Source organism: Vicugna pacos, unplaced genomic scaffold (genome assembly GCF_048564905.1).
Source record: "Vicugna pacos unplaced genomic scaffold, VicPac4 scaffold_227, whole genome shotgun sequence".
Taxonomy (NCBI): Eukaryota; Metazoa; Chordata; class Mammalia; order Artiodactyla; family Camelidae; genus Vicugna; species Vicugna pacos.
In genome coordinates, this window is record NW_027328906.1 from 8,672 (window position 1) to 29,411 (window position 20,740).

A 20,740-nucleotide genomic window follows, 5' to 3' on the forward strand; every position below is an offset into this window, starting at 1 on the left:
TCCCTCATGGCAGAACCCCGGGCTCTGGACTCAGCCAAATTCCACATTCCCGCTTCAGGGAATGAAGCCTCTAGAGATCCCATCACCACAGCAGGAACCAAGATCAGCTCCAGAAAACTAAATTCCTAAACTCCAGGCATCCTTCTGCCCACTTTATAGACGATGGAATAATCCAGAAGAAATGGGGAATGGGACGATTCAGGAAAAAGGAATGATCATTGCAAAAGCCTTCTCCTTGAGAAAGAGGAAGTGTCCAGGATCCAGGTGAAGGGCCTGGCTTCAAGTGGGATCTGGTCACGTCCTCCAGATGGGCAGCAGAGAATACAAGTGCAGAACCAGTGTTGGCAAGTGGTGAGACTTCCCGTCCGATCACTTTTGTATTCTCAATTACTACTGAACATCATGAGAAGAGTGGGTGCTGGTGCTTGTGAAAGGCTATAGTAGGTAGAGGAGAGAGAAGCTACAGGTGTGGAGGGTGCAAAGAGGTTGTCCATTTGCCAGGGGAGTAGGAAGGAGGGAGAAAGGAACATATGCAGTATGTTTGAGGGGAGAATTTATAGCCTTGAGTAAGCTGAGTACTGAGGGGCTGGTGGATCCTGAGGAAGGTGGTGGGCTCGGTGGGCTCGGTGGACTGGAGGCCAGTCTTAGAGGTCCTCCAGGAGGTTGAAGGCTGTCGGTGCAGGGGCATTCGAGAGAGGGAGCTGGACCCAGGGACACTGTGTTGGCGGTGATGAGACAGGAATGCTAGAAACGGACATCATGAGGTTCGCAGTCTTTCCTGATGCCCAGAGAGCGACCGTGGGCAGGGGGATGCTCGAGTGGGGAGGAGGAGAACATCGCTGAGGACAGAGAGGCCCCTGGTTGACCCTGTGAGTGGGCACTGGGATCGCCAGGACGGATCCGAAGAGTGAGGGCTGAGAGGAGGACAGTGTGTGTGCCACGACGGGACAAGCACTTTCATAGGCCTGGGGTGGGCGGGAGGACAATGACCAGGGGATTGGTACGGGCCCCGCACGTGGGGGTGCTGGGCAACGGGCGACAGGACCAGGACATCACCGTTCCGTTCCCTTAGTCAACAGTTCAGTCAGGGTGCAAGACGAAACCTCCAGGGGAACCGGGCAGGGAGACTGGCACGGACCTCACTGGGCTCCCGCGCGCAGGCCCAGAACCCGCCCATCGGAGCGTAGCCCCGCCCCCTGAGCCTGCGTCTGCAGGGCGCCCGGACTTCCTGCCGCTGTTGCTATGGTTCCAGGGGCGGGACTAGAGAAGGCTGGCGTGTTGGGGACGGTTTTCCAGGGCCACTTTGGCCCCTTCCGGTCCGTCTCCGGACCTCACCGTTATCACGCTTTGCTTCTTTGGCCAATATCGCCAGGGCCACTTGGCCCTGTATTAGTGTATTCTCTGGTCCTAGATATAAACGTAAGGCCCCAGTTACCGACATGCTATTGCAATTAGGAGCACAGTCACTGGACAGCAAGCAGTGTGTACAAATGGAGTCTGATCTGACTGCAGTGGCCTTTTTCTTACCAAGTCCAGCTAATATTTCTGAAGTTTCTTTGGCTCATATAGTTGAAAAAAAAAATAGCCCGTATTTTCTTCCAAAAAAAAAAAAGTTCTCTTTTAACTGCACTGTGCACAAATTATCTGAATTAATTTGTACTGACAACTTGTTTACCATAAAGACATCATTTGATTGGACATGCAGCTCTTCTGTTAAGTTTTACTCCTGTAGGGCTTCCTGGAGGGTCTTGGGCCAGGGCTCAAGAGAACTTCCCTTCCAGTTCTACTTCTACCAGCCTTACTTAGCTTACTCTGAGTCACTTTGCTTCTTTGGGCCTGCTGTTTCCTCAGTGTTTAGAAAGTCAGGCTAAGTTAGTGGGTGGCACAGGGGCACAGGGAAGGAGGTACAGGAGAGGGTGTGGTGAAAGAGACTGTGTTATCAATACAGTAACTCCTCTTTTTTCCCTCGTTTATTGATTTTTTGTTGTTGTTAAGAAAAGAGTTTCTTTAACAAAGAGTTTGAAATCACTACTTTATGGGACTCAGTACTCAGAGATAGGAGGAAGATTGGAGAGAAGTGGAATTATAAAAATGAGTAGACTCAGCCATCCTTAGGGGTATCATGAACTTACAAGTACTCTCTAAGGAGATGGCTTGGAAGAATGACTGCTTAACTATAGGGTGACAGCAAGAAGTGTATTGTCAAGTGCTGTAGTCTGATTACTTACTAAAAGGGGACTTGGGCTGAAGATGTAATCTTACCAACCATTAACAATATTTTTGAGGGGCCATATTTCAAGTTAGTAATCAGTCACAGTCTCATGATGACTATCTAGTGCAGTAAGCATTATGTCATAATGGCCACAGTGACTGCCTAACAGCACACCTGGAAACTCTTTGCAGTGTTTATTTGAACCTATACCACTTTCACAAGAATGTTAACAGGAAAGAGGCACTGGCAGCCATACCTGTCTTAAGTGTTATCATATGGAAGGGCTTAAAAATCACTTAAGCTGGAATTGTAATTTCAGGGAATGAAGACAATGAACGTAATTAGGTAGATTTTGAGAACGTAGCTGTTAAATTCTTCCTGTTCTTATTTTATTCCCAAGAGTCATTTAAAATTAAGAAGCTAATGTTTCAAAACGAAATTTAGAGCTTGACTTTTCTTAGAGTTCCTGTTTTATATTTTCCCTCTTGGTGCCTGGTGATGTATTCTTCTGACTTTAAATCAACGGAGTAGCAGATGATGACTTGTATTTTCTCAGACAAGATTTCAAATCTATATCTATATCTATATCTATATCTATATCTATATCTATATCTATATCTATATCTATATCTATATCTATATCATGTTGCCACTGGCTTGCAATTTAAGTGTCCAGAAGGTCGACTGTTGGATGATATTCTCTCCTCTCTCTTGTGGTTTATTTTCAGGAAACGAAAAAGGAATGACAGCAAAGAGGACAACCACTATTCTCCCCAGTCCAAAAGGAGCAGGAGAAACCCTGTGTCTCAGGAGTCTCAGGATGCAGAGGTAGGAATATGATCAGATAGCCCACGTCTATTTCAAACATTCCTGAACTTAACTTATCCAATTTGTGTCCTGCACTTCAAAGAAGTGCTTCATTCCAAGAAACCTTCATAAAAGTGTTCTTGCTTGATTGCAGTGGCTTTTGATCTGGAGCCCTTAGCCATGGTGTGTAGTATCTCACAGATGATGGAGGGGAAGCACAGGAAAGACTTGGCTAAAACATAATCAAGAAGAGCTAGGTCTTAGACTTTCCTCCTGTCATAGGAGCAGGGAATAATATAATCTTACCCCCTCCCTTATTTTTAGATGGAAAATAAGTTTTCAGATATATAATGGTGTGTTACTGGCTAGAAGGAGATTCTTGATTTCTAGCTGGGAAATGTGAAAATGAAATTAAGGCTAGGGGAGTCTGGTGATTTGCAAAGCTTTAATGGTGCTTGAATGGAAGAACCTGAATTTTAATAACTTGTGGTCATTAGCATGATATTGTTTTAACTGAGATATCGTTTACTAGGAGAGGATTAAAGGAACCTTGTTAAGTCCTTCTGGATGAATCCTGTTAGTTAATGACTAAGTAGTGCTCACTTGTCCCTTTTGTGAACAAGAGGCGAAATGATTATCAGTCTGTGTCCTCTTCCTGGAACCTGTATGCAGGTGGTGATAGTCCCAGATCCTGGGAAGCTATTTGGATGGGTAAATTTTAGCTAGATACAACTCATATAACTTGCTCTCTTCGATGCTGGCCTTTTTTTTTGTTGAATATCTTGCCTGTATAGGAGTATTGCTCTTTTTTTTTTCCCAACCTTACAGCTTTACAAATGACACCACCACTTTTCCTGTAAATCTGTCCCCTCGTACATAAGTATAAGACTTCTAGAAATGGCAAACACAAGGACACTAATGTTTTTTGTCTGTCCTAGTTACCAAGACCATTCCTTTTTAGTTTTCAGATTACCAAGTAGTAGCAAGAAATCGAGAGTGAAAAAAATGTGTAGATATAAACAGGAGTGGCTTATCTGGAACAGATCTGTCTTTTTTTCTTCCCTACCTGAATTGGAAAAGATTTGATATCCTAATGCTAGGAATTCCAAGGGAGCAGCAGAAGGAAGATGAATGAGAGAACAATAGAACCGGGGGCCCCCGCCTATGTTTAAAATTAGAATTCTGTACATCCACGCCCCCCCCCCCTTTTTTTTTAACTGGTAGGAGCTGTCTCTTTGTCAGGTCTTGTTTAAATGTCAATTCATATGACACGTGGAACATTTGGCATAATTTTTGAAAAATGTTTTCACTTAGGTTGTTTGCACATTTGGGTCATTCTCATCGAATTTAATTATACACATTCTGAGACACAGAACTGCTTTGGGAGATCTTATTTCGGATGAAACTGTCATTGAACAAAATAATGGTTGTTAGTATGTTTTTATAACCTATGGCAAAATGGTAACTTCTGAAATTAACCTCTACTTAAAAGATACATTCAAAACGCAGGGACCACCCTTTCCAAAGATGGTCTAATCTGTTACGTGCATTTTATGAAACCTTGTTCATGTTGTATATACCAAGCAATCTCAAGCAGTTTTATATTGTAACTGAATGTTAAAATTGAAGTTGTTTTAAGGAATTAAAGCTACACACACACACACACACACGTTTTTCTACAGATGTTTTGTTTGTTCAAATCCCATTTACTGAGTTGAAACGAGGTGAAGTTGTTTAAATTGTTTTGTACTTATATAGATTCTATGATAAATATAATTTTTGAGTTGGAAAGGAACTTAAAACTCAATGTCTAGTCCAAGTTCATTTTATGAGGGAAACTGAGCTACAGAAAGTATAAATTTTGTATCCCATTGACACAGAGAAGTTAACACATGAGTACCATCGCTTTACTAATTTGGAAAGTGGTTGTAATTCAGCAGCCAAATTGATTTGGTATCTTATGGTTCATAAAGTTCTGCAGTATCTCATTGGTGTGAGTGAGCATGAGCTTTTCATTGTTGGTATGTTGCAACTTTGGAAGCACGTACTTTAAGTGCTTGGATGGACTTGGTTAGGATCATCTGACTTGCTGAATCTAGTTTCTGCAGTTGCCTTAGAATAAACATCATATTATGATGGCAAGTATGGAATATGCAGTACAGTTGAAAAACGTTTTTGTTCTTGGGGTTCACATAAATGAAAAGCTCTGAGGCATGGAGGGATGGAATTGAGAGGGAAGCTAGGGCTTAAAGGAAAACAAAATACTGGCTTAATCTGCTTTTACAATTAAGGAGAATTACATAATTCTGTGTTGTAAATATACACACGTATTCCTGTTCTCTTTTGATGAAGATGCTCTGTAATTAACATTCCTCCTTGTCTCTTCAGATTCAGTTTATCCACTGGTTCTTTCATTTGCCCGGTACGGTGCTCTTTCCTGTTCCTAACTCATTTTGGGCCTACCTTACTTTTCTGTGGAGATGATTGATCTCTTCTCCCCTTTACCTCCCAGCTGTAATCTGCTTTCACTGCCTGTTATTTCTTATTCCCTTCATGCAACTACTCACTAAAAGTTGGTTCCTCAAACCCCACCTACTACTCTTCTCTAACGTGCCAGGAGTGGCCTAAGATCTTGCTAAATTGTTCAGCAGCTATTTACGGAGCACCTGCTACTTGCCAAGCATTGTCCTGGGTGGTTGGGGTCAACATAGCTGCCTCTGTCATTTCCTCAGTGACTCCTCCTATCCTACTTTTGATGTGTATCTTCCTTCACATTTCCTCCATCCTCGTTCAGGCCTGCTTTGCCTCTTGCTTGATGTATTGCAAAATTTCCTAGGTGGTCTCTGTACTCTTTCTCTTTCTACTCTGTTCATCCCTAGAATCCTCTTCCTAAATGTATATCTGAGCATATCTCTTGGTCTCAAGTACCTGTTCCGACAGACTTCTCAGCGTGACATTCAAGGTTCTTGATAGCCTAGCCCTTTCTTCTCTTGCATATTTTATCTCCCACAAACTCCTCCCTGGGAAGCCCCAGTCACATCGTATTACTAGCCAGGTCTCCTTGAAATCTCCTCTTCACCCTGCTTGTGCTCTTATTGTTCCCCCCATGTGTCACATCCGTCTTATTAATATTCTCCCCATCCTCCAAGGCCCAGTTCAGATGCCATTCATTTCAAGGAGTCTCTCCTGTTTCCCCAGTCAGCATTCGTTGCTACATCCCTGCCATTGCAGTAGCTTGACGCTGTCATCCTCAAAGAGTTCTTCTTGATTGGGCTCAGGAATTAGCCGTTGTTCAAGTCCCCAAGTATCCCCGGCAAAGCACCTGGTTGTACATAGTAGGCACACAAGTATTTGTTTGGATAGTGGTTGGGCATCAGAACCACCTGTGCCTACATGAGGTAGCCTCTCAAAGATGAGGCCCTGGCATGTGCACGTGAATAAAATAAATAAAAAGCCCCACGGGCAGGGGGTGGTTCTGATGATCATCCCCAAATAGAAGGTGTTATGGAAAAATCTCTGCTGGACTCAATTGAAGGAAGCTTCTTTGGTTACAGAGGTAACAGGCAGATTTCATTGCGGCCCAAACTAATCTAAAATCCTGCCTTTTCACACAGACCTAGACCCCAGGACTTTTATGTGACACTTTTGTGAAATCATTAAGTGAGAAACCCTTGGTCGGGGTCTTTATAAATGTAATTTTGTTTTGCGATGTACTTGCATTTACAAGGGTTTTGGTTTTGCAGCACATAGGCCTGTTCTCATTTGCCTTGCACAGATCTCAGCACTAAGCTTCTATTGAATGGTTGGAGGAAAAAGGATGAGCTTTGTAACTGAAAAATAGGGTAAGCACTCTGATGAGAAGTTTCTTTGAGGAATCGGGGGGATAGTGAAAAGGATTTATGTTTTATGGGTCTTTCTCAATCTTGAAATATTTAAAATCTCATTTCTCTTCCGGTAAAAGAATTTGCTCTCTTTCTAAAATCAAGTGAAATAAGGAAAATGATTCTGTGCTAAGGTAGCAGTTTTGAGTGTCAAAACCGTACACTATCAAGGAGAAACCTTTTCATCCCAAGCACTCTGACAATGATAGAATTCATTAAGCAAGAGATATGTCACATGAAGTACATTCGAAAGGGTAAGATGTGACAAGGCCCAGGGTTGTATAATATAGGCCATGTTTATTAGATAATGAGCACCATTGGCATAGAAAATGCTAGTGGGATATGACATGATGTTTGAGGTGTTCTTTAGCAGTGTAAAGGAAATCTCATTTACGGCATCACAGTTCATTTTAACTCTTTGTTTTGAAGTCAAAAAAGTAACTGAATCGAAAAGCAGGAAATTTCCCTTGGTTTTGCAAATGAAATAAATGTTTTTCACAAAATAAATACATTTGTTGTGGATGCTTTAGAAAGTGAAAATATATTTGAAAAACCAAAAAACAAAGATTAAAAAAGGGTCTAAAGTCTCAAATTATATATATATAGATATATATTATTATATATATCTATATATATACACACACATATATATATGTATATGTAAAACATGACATCTAATCAAATGATGCCGAGGACATTCACCCATATCAGTACAGATACAACTATATCATCATTGTTAATGGCTGACAAAATTGCATTGTATGAATGGATGCACTATAATTTAACTGCTATCCTGTTTGGGGGCTTGTTTCTGATTTTCAGCTATTAACAACAATGCTGATATTATAAGCAATGTCACAGTGAACATTGATACTTATGTCCCTATACAAGTGAGTTTTAAAATATTTTAAATGAACTAGAAATTGGAGGCAGATCTATTTTGTTCTTAACAATTATTCTGCATAAATCTCTTCTAGCTTGTTAATTTTAAAGTACTATTTCATAGCCTAGCGCCACCTAGTGTTACAGTATACTGTAAAATGGATATATTGTCATTTGAGATGAAATTTGATTCACCAGAAAGTAATTACAGTTCTTGCTTTGTTTTTCAGACAGTACCTGTAATGATAAATAATAAGGAAGACCAACTAAGAGGAACCAAAGTGTTTGCGGTGGGTGTCTTATCCAATGTAAAACCTACTTATTTTTGAATATTCATAACTGCACTATTTTATGCCAGTGGAGATTTCAGATTTTTACCCTTAGGCTAGGAAAATCATCTTTTTGGAATTTTTTCGAATAGGCCTTTGCATTAAGTCCTGAAGTCAACTTCACTGCTGTTGGTGATAACCATCATATCGGGTTCCATTGGCTCATCCTAACTCTTTCTCGGACAGTTCTTTTAATATATGTTTCTAACTACATAAAGATGGACATAAGTTGTCTATTAGGACTTGTGGGCAGTGAAGTGTATGACCTATGTTGAAAAGCTCCAAAAGACCAATGGGCCATGACCATTCTTGGTTTAAGTCTCATTAAGGTTACCTTTGGTAAAGCTTGCATATAAGAAATGCAATACCAAAATTGTTAAGTATTGTAGTTCAAATGTGGTTCCTTCTCATTACCTTCTCCTTTGAGAATCCTAACATTGGAAGGGAGGAAATTCTTGACGATGATTGTTTTCAGGAATCCCTAGTAGTTTCTCTAATATGATAATGACTCTGAGTCATGTTAGTTCAATTAAAAAAAAATTCTTAGGTGCAGACACCCACACATACACCCCCATATCTAATCCGTATATTTAGAGCAACGATAAGTACTAGTCTTAAAAATGCCAATAATTAACATGTAACTTTTACAAAAAGTATATCGAGTGCCTTCCAGGATCTGTGTGTAGCCTTGTGTTAATATAGGAGGACCACATATGCCTACTATCAGGGGATATGTACAGAATCATCAGAGGTCTGTATATGTGTGTGCATGTATGTATATATGGATGCATAACTGTATGTATGTACCAATTTATTTCTTTTATTTTAGCTTGTGCCCAGAATCGATCTTATTCTTTATGGACGTACATTTACTGCATTCTGTAGCATTGATTGATGCTTTCCCTTGGAGGGTGAGAACTTGATAAGTGCAACACACAGGGACAAAGGATTTGTGAAGGGATTTGAACTCAGAAGGCCTGTGTTTGAATCCCCACTCTGTCACTTCCTGGCTATGTGACGCTGGGCAAGTCAGTGGATCTCAGTTTCCTCCTCTGTAAAATGGTGGCTATTAATCCCAGCTGAATTCTGGGGCGGTTGTGCTGTGAGCACAGATTGAAATACTTTAAGTGGCTGTAGTTTTCTAATCCCTTTAGGCTTTGATGCTGCTGTTCTCCAAGATGAATAGGAAAAATAGTGTAATAGCATAATACTCATTCTCTTCCTGTTTTTATCCTCCCAGTCGTCAAGCAATGATAGTGACAGGAGCAGCAGCAGCGTTAATATCCCAGAGAGAGTAATTGGACCAGAAAGTGGCTTAAACCAGGTGGTTGCTGACCCCAACATGAGTACCCCTCAGTCCTTATATGAGGAGTACGCACTCTACCAAGGTCCTTACTCCCACATTAACCGGATCTTAAAGGAGGCACACTTCAACAGCCTGCGGCAGCGAGGACAGTGTCCAACATGATGAACTAGGAGCTCCTCATTCCAACCTAAAATTTGCTTATAAAGGCAATTGCACACAAAACAAAGACGTCTGTTGACTTTTCAGTCTGTCTTTTAAATAACAGGTTGATGGACAGTTGTTTTAACTTGGGTTTTTGCTGCACTTTTGCTATTTCAAAGGGGACCTGGAAGCACTTTTATAGAATTCTTTTCAGGTTGGATGTCAAATTTATGAGGAAACCTCACATGCAGGTTGAATCCATAGAATGTCCAATTCAGATTGCTTTACAAATCTGTCAGTTAGAAACCCTAGTCAATTGTCCTTTTAAAATGACAGATCTTCAGTCGAAAAAATGTAATAGGCTAGTAAAGTGTGAAATTTTCACGAAGAAAAAAAATTACTATTCCAAAGCAGAAATAGCTGGATTCAGTCTTGTAGTGAACTGAACTGCCACACTGCCTCTCAGAAGGTAGATGTCTTATTGAAATTACTCTCAACTTGCAAGGGGACAGTTAGACCCAATTTAGACTGTATAAGTGAAATCTCCCCTCTAGCAACTGTCTCCACTCTTTGTGTTTCTAGAAAGAATATTCCTAAGGCTCTTGTGTACTCAGATACCTTCTGTATCATTAATCCTCCAGAGCGTGCATTTCAGAGTTAGTAGAAAGCGTTGCACAATTCTGTCAGACAAGAGGTACATAACAGCTTTCTGTCTTGAAAACAAACCTGTTTAATTATTAGTAGTTTAAGTGATCTCATTTCCAATTCCACCTGTTATGTCTAGAGCTAAAGCTGATAATGTGTAAGCTACCTCACTCAATGTCTAAAGTTATAAGAATTGTTAAACTGGTTTGGACAACCCTCTACTTGCTGTTTCAAAGACCCCTTTACGAAGACTAGGGGGCCAGCATATGTCATTGAAACTGCAAAGGTTGGTGCGGCTTACAGACAATGGCGAGGCACCACTGAAGAAATAGGCAATAGTAGTGTTTAGTTAGCCAGAGATGGATATGTTCCCATGTTCTTTGGTTATCCTAAAGAGCTAATCACATTGACCACTGGTTACAAGGATGTGCCTGCTTCTTCAGCAATGCGCTGTGTCAACAAGGAACTAGGATGTATCCAGTTTTGTGCCCTGCAGAATGCCAGAGGTAGATTGAAAGGAAAGTGCCCTCTGGTCTAATAAGAACCTCTTGCATGTTCACATCATTCTCTACACTCTAAACTTGGAAGCCCACACAGCAGAAACAAGCAGATATGAGAATTAAAGGTAGCTCTAGAGAGAGGTCTTTGCCATTTGTGAAGATTTGGAAAAGACATAAAATAACAGATTGAGTAAAAGAAGAATGAGATTTGATGAAGTCACAGAGTTAATATTTGAAAAGGAAAACTGTTCTAGGAAAAGTAGAAAACACACATGCACACACATGCACACACACACACACACACACACACACACACACCTCCTTTCCATGGTGGTTTCCTTTAGTATGGATAGGATTTTAAGGTCTGATACTAGTAGTGGGGTTTTAGTGTTACTGAGGAAAAAGCCACAGCACCATTGGCCTCAAACTGGTGGATCAGGCATGGGTCCATTTATTTCTCAGTTACACAGTTTGTGTAAGAGTATTTTTTTCTGTGACTACTGTCCCCAAAGTTAAAAAGCCAGGTGTTTTAACAAGAAGCATTTTGACTTTTTTGGCTATCATTTTCACTGTAACAAAAAGCAAACAACCAAATACTAAAGGAGACAGCCTGTTGGAACTCTCAAACCGCAGGTACACACATGATTTAGAAACAAGATTATACTGTATAGCACAGGGAAATATATACAAGATCTTGTGGTAGCTCACAGCAAAAAAAAATGACGATGAATATATGTATGTTCATGTATAATTGAAAAATTGTACTCTGCACTGGAATTTGACACAATGTTGTAAAATGACTGTAACTCAATAAAAAAAAGTTAGAAAAAAAAGAGAAAGGAAAAAAAAAAACACCCAGGAAGAATTCTGCAGGCTGAAATACGTGGCATGGAATGAAAATAGAGCATATATTAAAAGTGCAGTGCCGCTGAAAAATCTGAGAAGGCAAATTTCCTTTCATTTCCTGCCCATTTAATGATATGAGAGATGAAGCTATCACTGTGACAAAACATTGTTATTTTTTCAGTGTGAGTAAAATCTTGGTATAACAGTTGCCAGTGTAAACCTATTTTTTTCTAGTAAATGCAACATATAACCTCTAGCCTGTCTTCTTCAGGTTATCTAAACCTTGGCAAGCTAAAATATATTTTCATTATGAGGTTACTTGATAGTGTCAGAGAATGAGTGGAACTGAGCAGAACCCTGTAAGGCCCCCCAAGTCCAAAAGCCCCTTTAGGTCCCTGCCTCTTGTTTGTAGAAAAGCTGAAGTCTCCCAGGCCTCCCCAGAGTCACAAAAGAGCAGACTTGAGCAGTTAATGATTAGGACAATAGAGTCACAGACATGAGGCATATTCCTGAGCTTTTTACAGATACTGTAACTGCCACCAGAGAGAAAAAGCCAACTGCGTGATAATCAGACTGTAGCCATGACGTAAGCTTCTCCATCTTGAGCCATTACCAAATCTATGGCTAGTACAATTCCCAAAACTGGCCTTAAGAAAATGAGATTGGCACCACTGCTCATAATAATCTATATCTTTGTGGGCATCAGAATCATTGTAGCTTGTTCTGCCCATATGTGTAAGCATGTAACTAAAATTGTCAGCAAAGAGATTCTACAGACCCATGTCAACATCTTCCACTCTAAGAATACAACACCGTATGTCGGCATGAAGAAGTTACAGAAGGTGGGCCTTCCTCCCCACCCCAATTCCCATAGAAATGGAAAAAAAAAATGTCTGACAAGTGGGGATTTGTACACAGCATGTTGCCACTTCCTGTTTGTCTATTTCTGTTCCCCTTAAACCTTAATCATAAAAATTAGATCTCTAGGTCACATATACCCTAACTTCTGATTTTTGCTTTACTGAGGGTTCACAATGCCTTACCTAACCTGTGGATTCCTTTCCTGGATTAAAAGGACTAAGAATGAAGAATTAAGTAGTAATTAAAGTGATTAAAGAATGAATGACTCTCTACCGCTAGCTACCCCTTAGTAAATTTGCAGACAGACCACGGAGGGCAAGGTAGCATCCAATTGCAGGCAGACCATGTGGGCATGATAGCTTCAAAAGGAAGATCAGGAAAAGTCAACAGGTCTGCTTGCAATGGAAAAATGATGAAAAATCTAACCTCCTACTTTAATGATTAACTGGGATTGTTTTCCCTTTTCCCTTTAAAACCTGTCAAAGCTGAGCAGAATATTCAAATTGGTCTCAGGACATGTGTCCACCTTCTCCCGTGATTGACAGCTGTCTGATTAATGCAACTGTCCTTCCTACAAACATTTGCCTCTTGGATATTGGCTTTTGAGCAGTGAGCAGTCAAACCTGAGTTTGGTTACATGAGCACCTTTCAAAACACTGGTTAGCTGAAGCTAGTAAGTTCTTGTGTGTGTGTGTGTGTGTGTGTGTGTGTGTGTGTGTGTATTCCTGCTTTTAAAGCAATGTTAATACATTTTGTCATTCAGTGATCAGTCAAAGATTTAAAGGGGAGCTGACTGAGTCATTTGGTGGAAGATGGAGGACAATGAACAGGGGTGAACCTGTTGCTGTTTGCACTGACCTGAGTTTTTGTGGGGGCACTTCTAGTGTTTGACCAAGCCTTTTGAGTGCTTGTTATGCTCAGTAGAAGGGGGTGAAAACTCCATGATAGGGTGAAGGAATATGAATAACATGAACAGGAAGTTTCAGGGTCCAGCCAATGTGTCCTTTAATTTATTTACATGAACTGACTGCACGCCAATGGTAGTATGTTATTGCAGCTTTTGGGAGGGAAATATACTGCTCCAGGCAGTGAACTGGTTCATTGAACCAGTCACCAATACAAACAGAACATGGGAGAGAAGAAACCGAGCAAACTAAAATGCTCATCATGTTATTGCCCAAGTCACAGAGCTTACTGTTTTGAGGCTCACTGGACCAGAGGACTCCTTGCATTTGGAAGTGTCTGCATCAGGAGAACAATGTGGAGCATGAGGCTATGACAATTGGAGTTCTGTTTGCTTTACTGACTTTCACAGCTGTGCCCTAGATTGTCAGAGCAAAGTTGAGGTGGTGCACATCATTAAGTAGTAATGAGTGCGTTGCCTTATTCTGCATGATTGGAAATGCACCTGCTTTCTGAACTTAATTCTCTGTCCCCACTGATTATGAGGAGTGTCTTGTTCTATGGGTGTAATAAACATCTTCATACTCCGCACAGGGTAGAGATTAATGTCTCAGAAGCAAAGGCTTTGAAAAATCATATGAATGGTTTAAGTACTTAACAAAAGTTCAGTTTTTGTCCTTTGGTCTTAGAATAAAACCCAAAACTGAACATCAGGGAGGGAACCCAGCCCTTCAAAACTAGATATCTCTGCTATGAAGGAGAAGAAATTTCAACAAATATGAGAAGAAAGAAGAAGAGACGTCTGTGGACTTTATCCAAAATTAGGAGAATGAAGAAGAGGAGCCAGGTTAAGTCAGGAGGTGAGATTGAACCCTCTCTTAGAAATGTCACTAAAGAAATAGGAATATAAAGTGAGAATAGAATGATTCATAGAAGGTGAGGTAGGAATGGAGCCTGGGGAGTGAGAAGCTGCCCTTAAATGAGAACCCACTGTGTGCCACACACAATGTGGTTTCCTCACTATAATCCTGAGGTAGGTGTGGTGTGGATTCTCCACTTCACAAGCAAGGAGAGGGAGGCTGGCAGCAAGTTATCCACATGACATCATCTGACCCTGAAGAAACTGAGAGGGGCTAATGATTTGCTAAAAGGCACATAGTGGGTAAGCAAAAGGGTCATGGTTGAGTCATCGGCCAAGAGGGCGGAGTAGAAGGACGCTGGTAGCTCACCCTCTCCCATGAATACACCAAAACTCACATCCACAGACCCACCCAGCCAGCCAGAGCACCTGCTGAACTCCGACAGAACATCGCCCTCTTCAAAAGACAAAGACGCCACAAATCTGGTAGGAGAAAAGGAAAAAAGAAAGAAGAAAGAGCAAAACAGTGCAGGACTGGCCCCACAGGGAGGGAGCGGCAAAGGGGGAATAGCGCTCTTTTGCTGGGTCTCCCCCTCTCCAACAGAGAGGTCAGCAGGATGGAGGGGGAACCTCTGAAGCTCAGATCTGTATGGAGCACCCCTTGACCGAAAGAACTAAGGTAAATGGGCACAGAGGGTCTCCGCAACCCCTAGCCCTAGAGGCAAAGTGACAGTGGGGGATGGGACAGGCTGCACAGAGGCAACCCCTGGGGACTGCAGGGTGCTGCTGCTGCACGCCGTGGATGAGCGGGTACACAGGGCAAAACAACCTGAGCCCTCCATAAAACAACAGGGCTGATGTGCCCTGGGGGGAAGTGTGCCATAACCCCTATCTCTGAAAACCCACTGAATCAGTTTTCGGGAGAGGAGAGGCGGGGCTCAGCCACAGCCCCCATATCCTCCAGTGCTTAGCACCCAGGCGGGGGCGGGGTTGAAACCTGAATCCATACCTAAGGGCTTAGCAGCCTCAAAGGTGAGATGGAGGCTTGTTTACAGCCCCAGGCAGATAGGATCATTCTGCCCTTGTACCTCTGAGAACTCTCGCCTCCAAAACGAACGAACAAGGAACTCAGTTCTGGCACGGAGCAGGGGCAAGGTGGTTCCAACGTCTTCCCCGAGCTCGCCTACGGGGTGGGCAGCTGCACAGAACAGGGGAGCGACTGGCGCCAGGAGAGGGCAAGTGGCCACCCGCCTTCCCGGCAGGAACACAGCACCTGACCTTGGTGCTGGGAAAAGGCGCGACCTGCCCCCTACCTTGCCCAAGAGCAGCATCTGACAGAGACATCGGGAAGGGGAGTGGCCCGCCACATACCATGCTGTTGGGAGGGGGCGAGACCTGCTCGCCTACCCTGTGGGATCGTGGCATCGGAAGGGGGCGTGACCCACCTGCCCACTGAGTAAGAGCACAGCACCTGACCGCGGCATTGGGAGGGCATGTGATCTGCTTGCCGACCTGCACAGGGAGCAGCACAGACCAGGGACGCCAACAGACGGCCTCTGGAAGCAGCGAGCTGAGTTCAGCAGCAAGGCGAGGACAGAAAGACCTCTCGATAAAATCATGAAGAGCGCAAGGTCTCCACGAGAACACATCCCCTTTTTTTTTTCGTTTTTTTAAAATCTGTTATATTTTCTATTACCTTTTTAAATTTTAATTTTTAAACAATCGTATATGTCTCCAGTTTCAATCCCTTTAAATTTTTTCTTTTAAAATATTTTTGTTATTATATATTTTTAAAATCCACCTCATTTCATTTTTATTTCTCTTGGTTTTGGTCTCCTGTTATTGATTATACTCAGGTTTCAAATATTTCTTTGTTCTTTTCTACATTTTTTTAAGGTTTTTAAAAGACGTCTCAACTCGATAGCTATTTTGCTTCAACTTGTTCTTCTAATGTTAATTATACACTGTTACCAAACCTTTTATTTTCTCTCCCATCTTTTAAAATTCTCTCTCTCTCTTTTTCAAGTTTTATTCCAGCTTAGGCTTTAGATAGATAAATAAATAAACTCCTTAAGGACCATAATAGATAAATGATGCTCTATAAGCCACAGTGCCAGAGAGATACGAGCAAGATGAAGAAGCAGAGGAACCACCCCCAGTTAAAAGAATAAGGGAAACCCCCTGAAAGAACAATCAATGAAATAGACATTGATGGCCTACTAGATGAAGATTTCAAAAAAGGAGTGATGAAAGTACTAAAGGAACTAAAACAGATAGTGTTTAGAGATATAAAATATGTCAAAATGAAATTGAAGCTATGAAGAAGAGCCAGGAAAAATTGGCAAACTCATTTGCTGAGATGAGAGCTGATGTAAAGGCTGTACAAAGCAGGCTAGATAATGCAGAGAAACAAATAAGTGACCTAGAAGACAGGAAAACAGAAAGCACCCAATCAGAACAGCTGAGAGAAAAACAAATAAAAACCAATGAAAACAATATAAGGGACCTATGGGATAATAAAAAGCATGCCAATCTACGCATAATAGGGGTTCCAGAAGGGGAAGAAAGAGCAAAGGGGATTGAAAAGGTATTGGAAGAAATCATGACTGAAAACTTCCCAAACCTAAAGAAGGAATCAGGTATCCAAGGACAGGAGGTTCAGAGGGTCCCAAAGTGGAAGATCCCAAACAGACCCACACCAAGACATATCATAATCAAGATGGCCAGATTTAAGGATACAGAAATGATCCTAAAGGCAGCAAGAGAAAAACAAAGAGTGAGTTACAAGGGAACCCCCATAAGGCTTGCGGCTGATTTCTCTACACAAACTGTACAGGCCAGAAGGGAGTGGCAAGATATATTCAAAGTCCTAAATGAAAAAAAGATGTAGCCTAGGATACTTTATCCAGCAAAGTTATCCTTTAGAATAGAAGGAGAGATAAAGACTTTCACAGACAAGCAAAAACTAGAAGACTGTAGCAACACTAAACCCATGCTAAAAGAAATATTGAAAGGTCTACTGTAAATAGAAAAGAAGCAGGATGCTGCAGAAATGAGAAACTCATAACTGGAAAGGTGATAACTACCATAAATTACAAATAGAATTAACATGAAATTGTAACAGAAGACATCTAAATCTTTAAGAGTGGGAGAGGGAAGCAAGAAAATAGAGAGTATTTATTTCTTTTCTTTAAAAAAATTTTTTTTTGTTCTCAGTAGGATGGTTTTAAGATTATATTACTATCTGCTTAATACAAACAGTTATAGTAATGGGTTAATAGACTTACAAAAAAGGGTAACCACAAGCCAAAAACTTATAAGTGAGTTCCCAGAAACTAAATAAAAGCCATGATAATACAAAGGAAAATTTTCAAGCCACAAGAGGAAGAAGAAAGGAACAAAGAGGAAATACCAAGTCAACTGCAAAGATAAGTTCAAAATGGCAATAAACACACATCTATCATTAATGACTGTAAATGTTAATGGACTAAATGCTCCAGTCAAAAGACATAGAGTGGCAGAGTGGATAATAAAGCAAGAACCTTCAATATGCTGCATACAAAAGACCCACTTTAGGGAGAAGGACACATGTAGATTAAGAGTGAAAGGATGGAAAAGGATATTCCTTGCAAATGGAAAAGACAAAAAAGCAGGTGTAGCAATACTGATTTCAGGCAAAATTGACTTTAAGACAAAGGCCATAAGGAAAGATAAAGAAGGACATTTTATAACGATTAAAGGAGTGACACAAGATGAGGATATCACACTCGTTAATATATATGCACCCAATATAGGAGCACCTAAGTATGTAAAAAAATTACTGACAGAGATAAAGAGGGAAATTGATGGGAATGCAATCATATTTGGAGATTTTAACACCGCATTAGCATCACTAGACAGATCTTCCAGACAGAGAATAAATAAGGCAACAGAGAAATTAAATAGTACGATATAGAAATGAGACTTGGTGGATATTTTCAGAGCATTACACACACCCCCAAAATAGGATATACATTCTTTTCAAGTGCACATGGAGCATTTTCTAGGATTGATCATGTACTTGGGCACAAAAGAAGCCTCAACAATTTGAAGAAGATAGAACTTATCTCAAACATCTTTACTGACCACAGTGCCATGAAACTAGAAATCAACTACAGAGAAACACAGGAGGAAAAAAGGAAAGCATGGAGACTAAACAACATGCTAGTATAAAACCAATGGGTCAATGATGAAATAAAAGTTGAAATTAAAAAATACCTTGGAAGAAATGAAAATGAAAACTCTACCACACAAAATTTATGGGACGCAGCAAAGGCAGTGCTAAGAGAGAAGTTTATAGCGATACAGGCCTTCCTCAAAAACAAACAAACAAACAAAACAAAAAACGAACAAAAACAAAAAAACAAAAAAGAGAACAATCTCAAATAAACAATCTAAGCCACCAGCTAAAAGAATTAGAAAAAGAAGAACAAAAGAACCTAAAAATCAGCAGAAGGAAGGAAATAATAAATGTCAGGGAGGAAATAAATAAAATAGAGATTTAAAATACAACAGTAAAGAATCAATCAAACCAAAAACTGCTTTTCTGAAAAAGTAAATAAAATCGACAAACCTCTGGCCAAACCCACAATGAAGAAAAAAAGAGAGCACAAATAAGCAAAATAAGAATGGAAAGTGGAGAAATTACAAAAACTAACATAGAAATACAGAATGTCATATAAGAATATTATGAAAAACTATACAGAAGCAAAATGAATAATATAGAGGAGATGGACAAATTTCTGGAAACATACAGTCCACCAAGACTGAACCAAGAAGAAGCTGACCACTTGATAAAACTGATCACAAGAAATGAAATCAAATTAGCAGTAAAAAAAAAAAAAAACTCCTACCAATAAAAATCCAGGACCAGACGGCTTCACTGGGGAATTCTACCAAACATACAAAGAACTCATACCAGTCCTTCTCAAATTCTTCCAGAAGATTGAAAAGGAGGGAATACTCCCAAACTCATGCTATGAAGCCACCATCACCCTGATACCAAAACCAGGCAAGACACTACTGAAACACAGAATTAAAGATCAATATCACTGATGAACATAGATGCAAAAGTCCTTACCAAAATACTAGCGAATAGAATCCAACAGCAGATGAGAAAGATTATACATCATGATCAAGTGGGGTTCACCCCAGGGACACAAGGCTGGTTCAACATATGCAAATCAATCAATGTAATATATCAAATCAACAAGAGAAATGACACAAACCACATGATCATCTCAATAGATGCCGAAAAAGCATTTGATAAAATTGAACACCCATTTGTGATAAACACTCTCACCAAAGTGGGAACAGAGGGAATACATCTCAAAATAATAAAACCTATATATGACAAACCTACTGCCAGCATAATACTGAACTGTGAAAAACTCAAAAGCTTCCCAGTAAAATCTGGGACAAGACAAGGATGCCCACTCTCACCACTCCTATTCAACATAGTCTTTGAAGTCCTAGCCACAGCAATCAGTCAAGAGAGAGAAATAAAAAGGATCCAAATTGGAAAAGAAGAGGTGAAAGTGTCACTATATGCCAATGACATGATATTATACATAGAAAACCCTAAAAGGTCCACACAAAATATACTAGGACTATCAAAGAATTCAGCAAGGTAGGAGGTTACAAGTTTAACCTTCAAAAATCAGTTGCATTTCTTCACACTAATGATGAATGAACAAAAAAAGAAACTAAAGTAACATTCCCCTTTAAAATAGCACCCAAAGTAATAAAATACCTAGGAATAAATCTAACCAAGGAGGTGAAAGACTTATACATGGAGAAGTATAAACCACTGATGAAGGAAGTTAAAACAGATTTTAAAAAATGGAAAGCTATCCCGTGCTCCTGGATTGGAAAAATCAATATTGTTAAAATTGTCACACTGCCCAAGGCAATCTACAGATTTAATGCAATCCCTATCCAATTACCCAGGACATATTTCACAGAACTAGAACAAATCATAATAAAATTTATATGGAAATATCAAAGACTTATAATTGCCAAAGCATTACTAAAGAGAAAGAAAGAGGCTGGAGGAATAACTCTCCCAGACTTCAGACAATACTATAGAGCTACAGTCATCAAGACAGCATGGTATTGATACAAAAACAGACATATGGACCAATGGAACAGAATAGAGAGCCCAGAAATGAACCCACAAACTTTGGGTCAAGTAATCTTTGACAAAGGAGGCAAGAATATACAGTGGAATATGGACAGTCTCTTCAGTAAATGGGGTTGGGAATACTGGACAGCAGCATGTAAACCAATGAAGCTAGAACACTGTCTTACACCATACACAAAGGAACTGAAAGGGGACCAAAGACTTAAACATAAGACAAGATACAGTAAACCTCCTAGAAGTAAACATAGGCAAAACATCATCTCACATAGATCTCAAAAGTGTTCTCCTAGGGAAATCTACCCAAACAATAGAAATAAAAGCAAGAATAAACAAATGGAACCTAATTAAACTTACAAGCTTCTGTACAGCAAAGGAATCCATAAGCAA

The 20,740-nt window shown here is 40.4% G+C and overlaps 1 protein-coding gene across 1 annotated transcript; it reads left to right on the plus strand.

The window, feature by feature from the left end:
• The first annotated feature begins 2,410 nt into the window (after positions 1-2,410).
• LOC140695471 (protein VCF2-like) lies at positions 2,411-9,643 on the plus strand. The gene is made up of 4 exons (XM_072958204.1): positions 2,411-2,557; positions 2,941-3,040; positions 8,013-8,072; positions 9,352-9,643. The coding sequence occupies exons 1-4, from the start codon at positions 2,535-2,537 to the stop codon at positions 9,577-9,579; spliced, it is 411 nt and encodes a 136-aa protein (XP_072814305.1). The 5' UTR covers positions 2,411-2,534; the 3' UTR covers positions 9,580-9,643.
• The last annotated feature ends 11,097 nt before the right edge of the window (positions 9,644-20,740 follow it).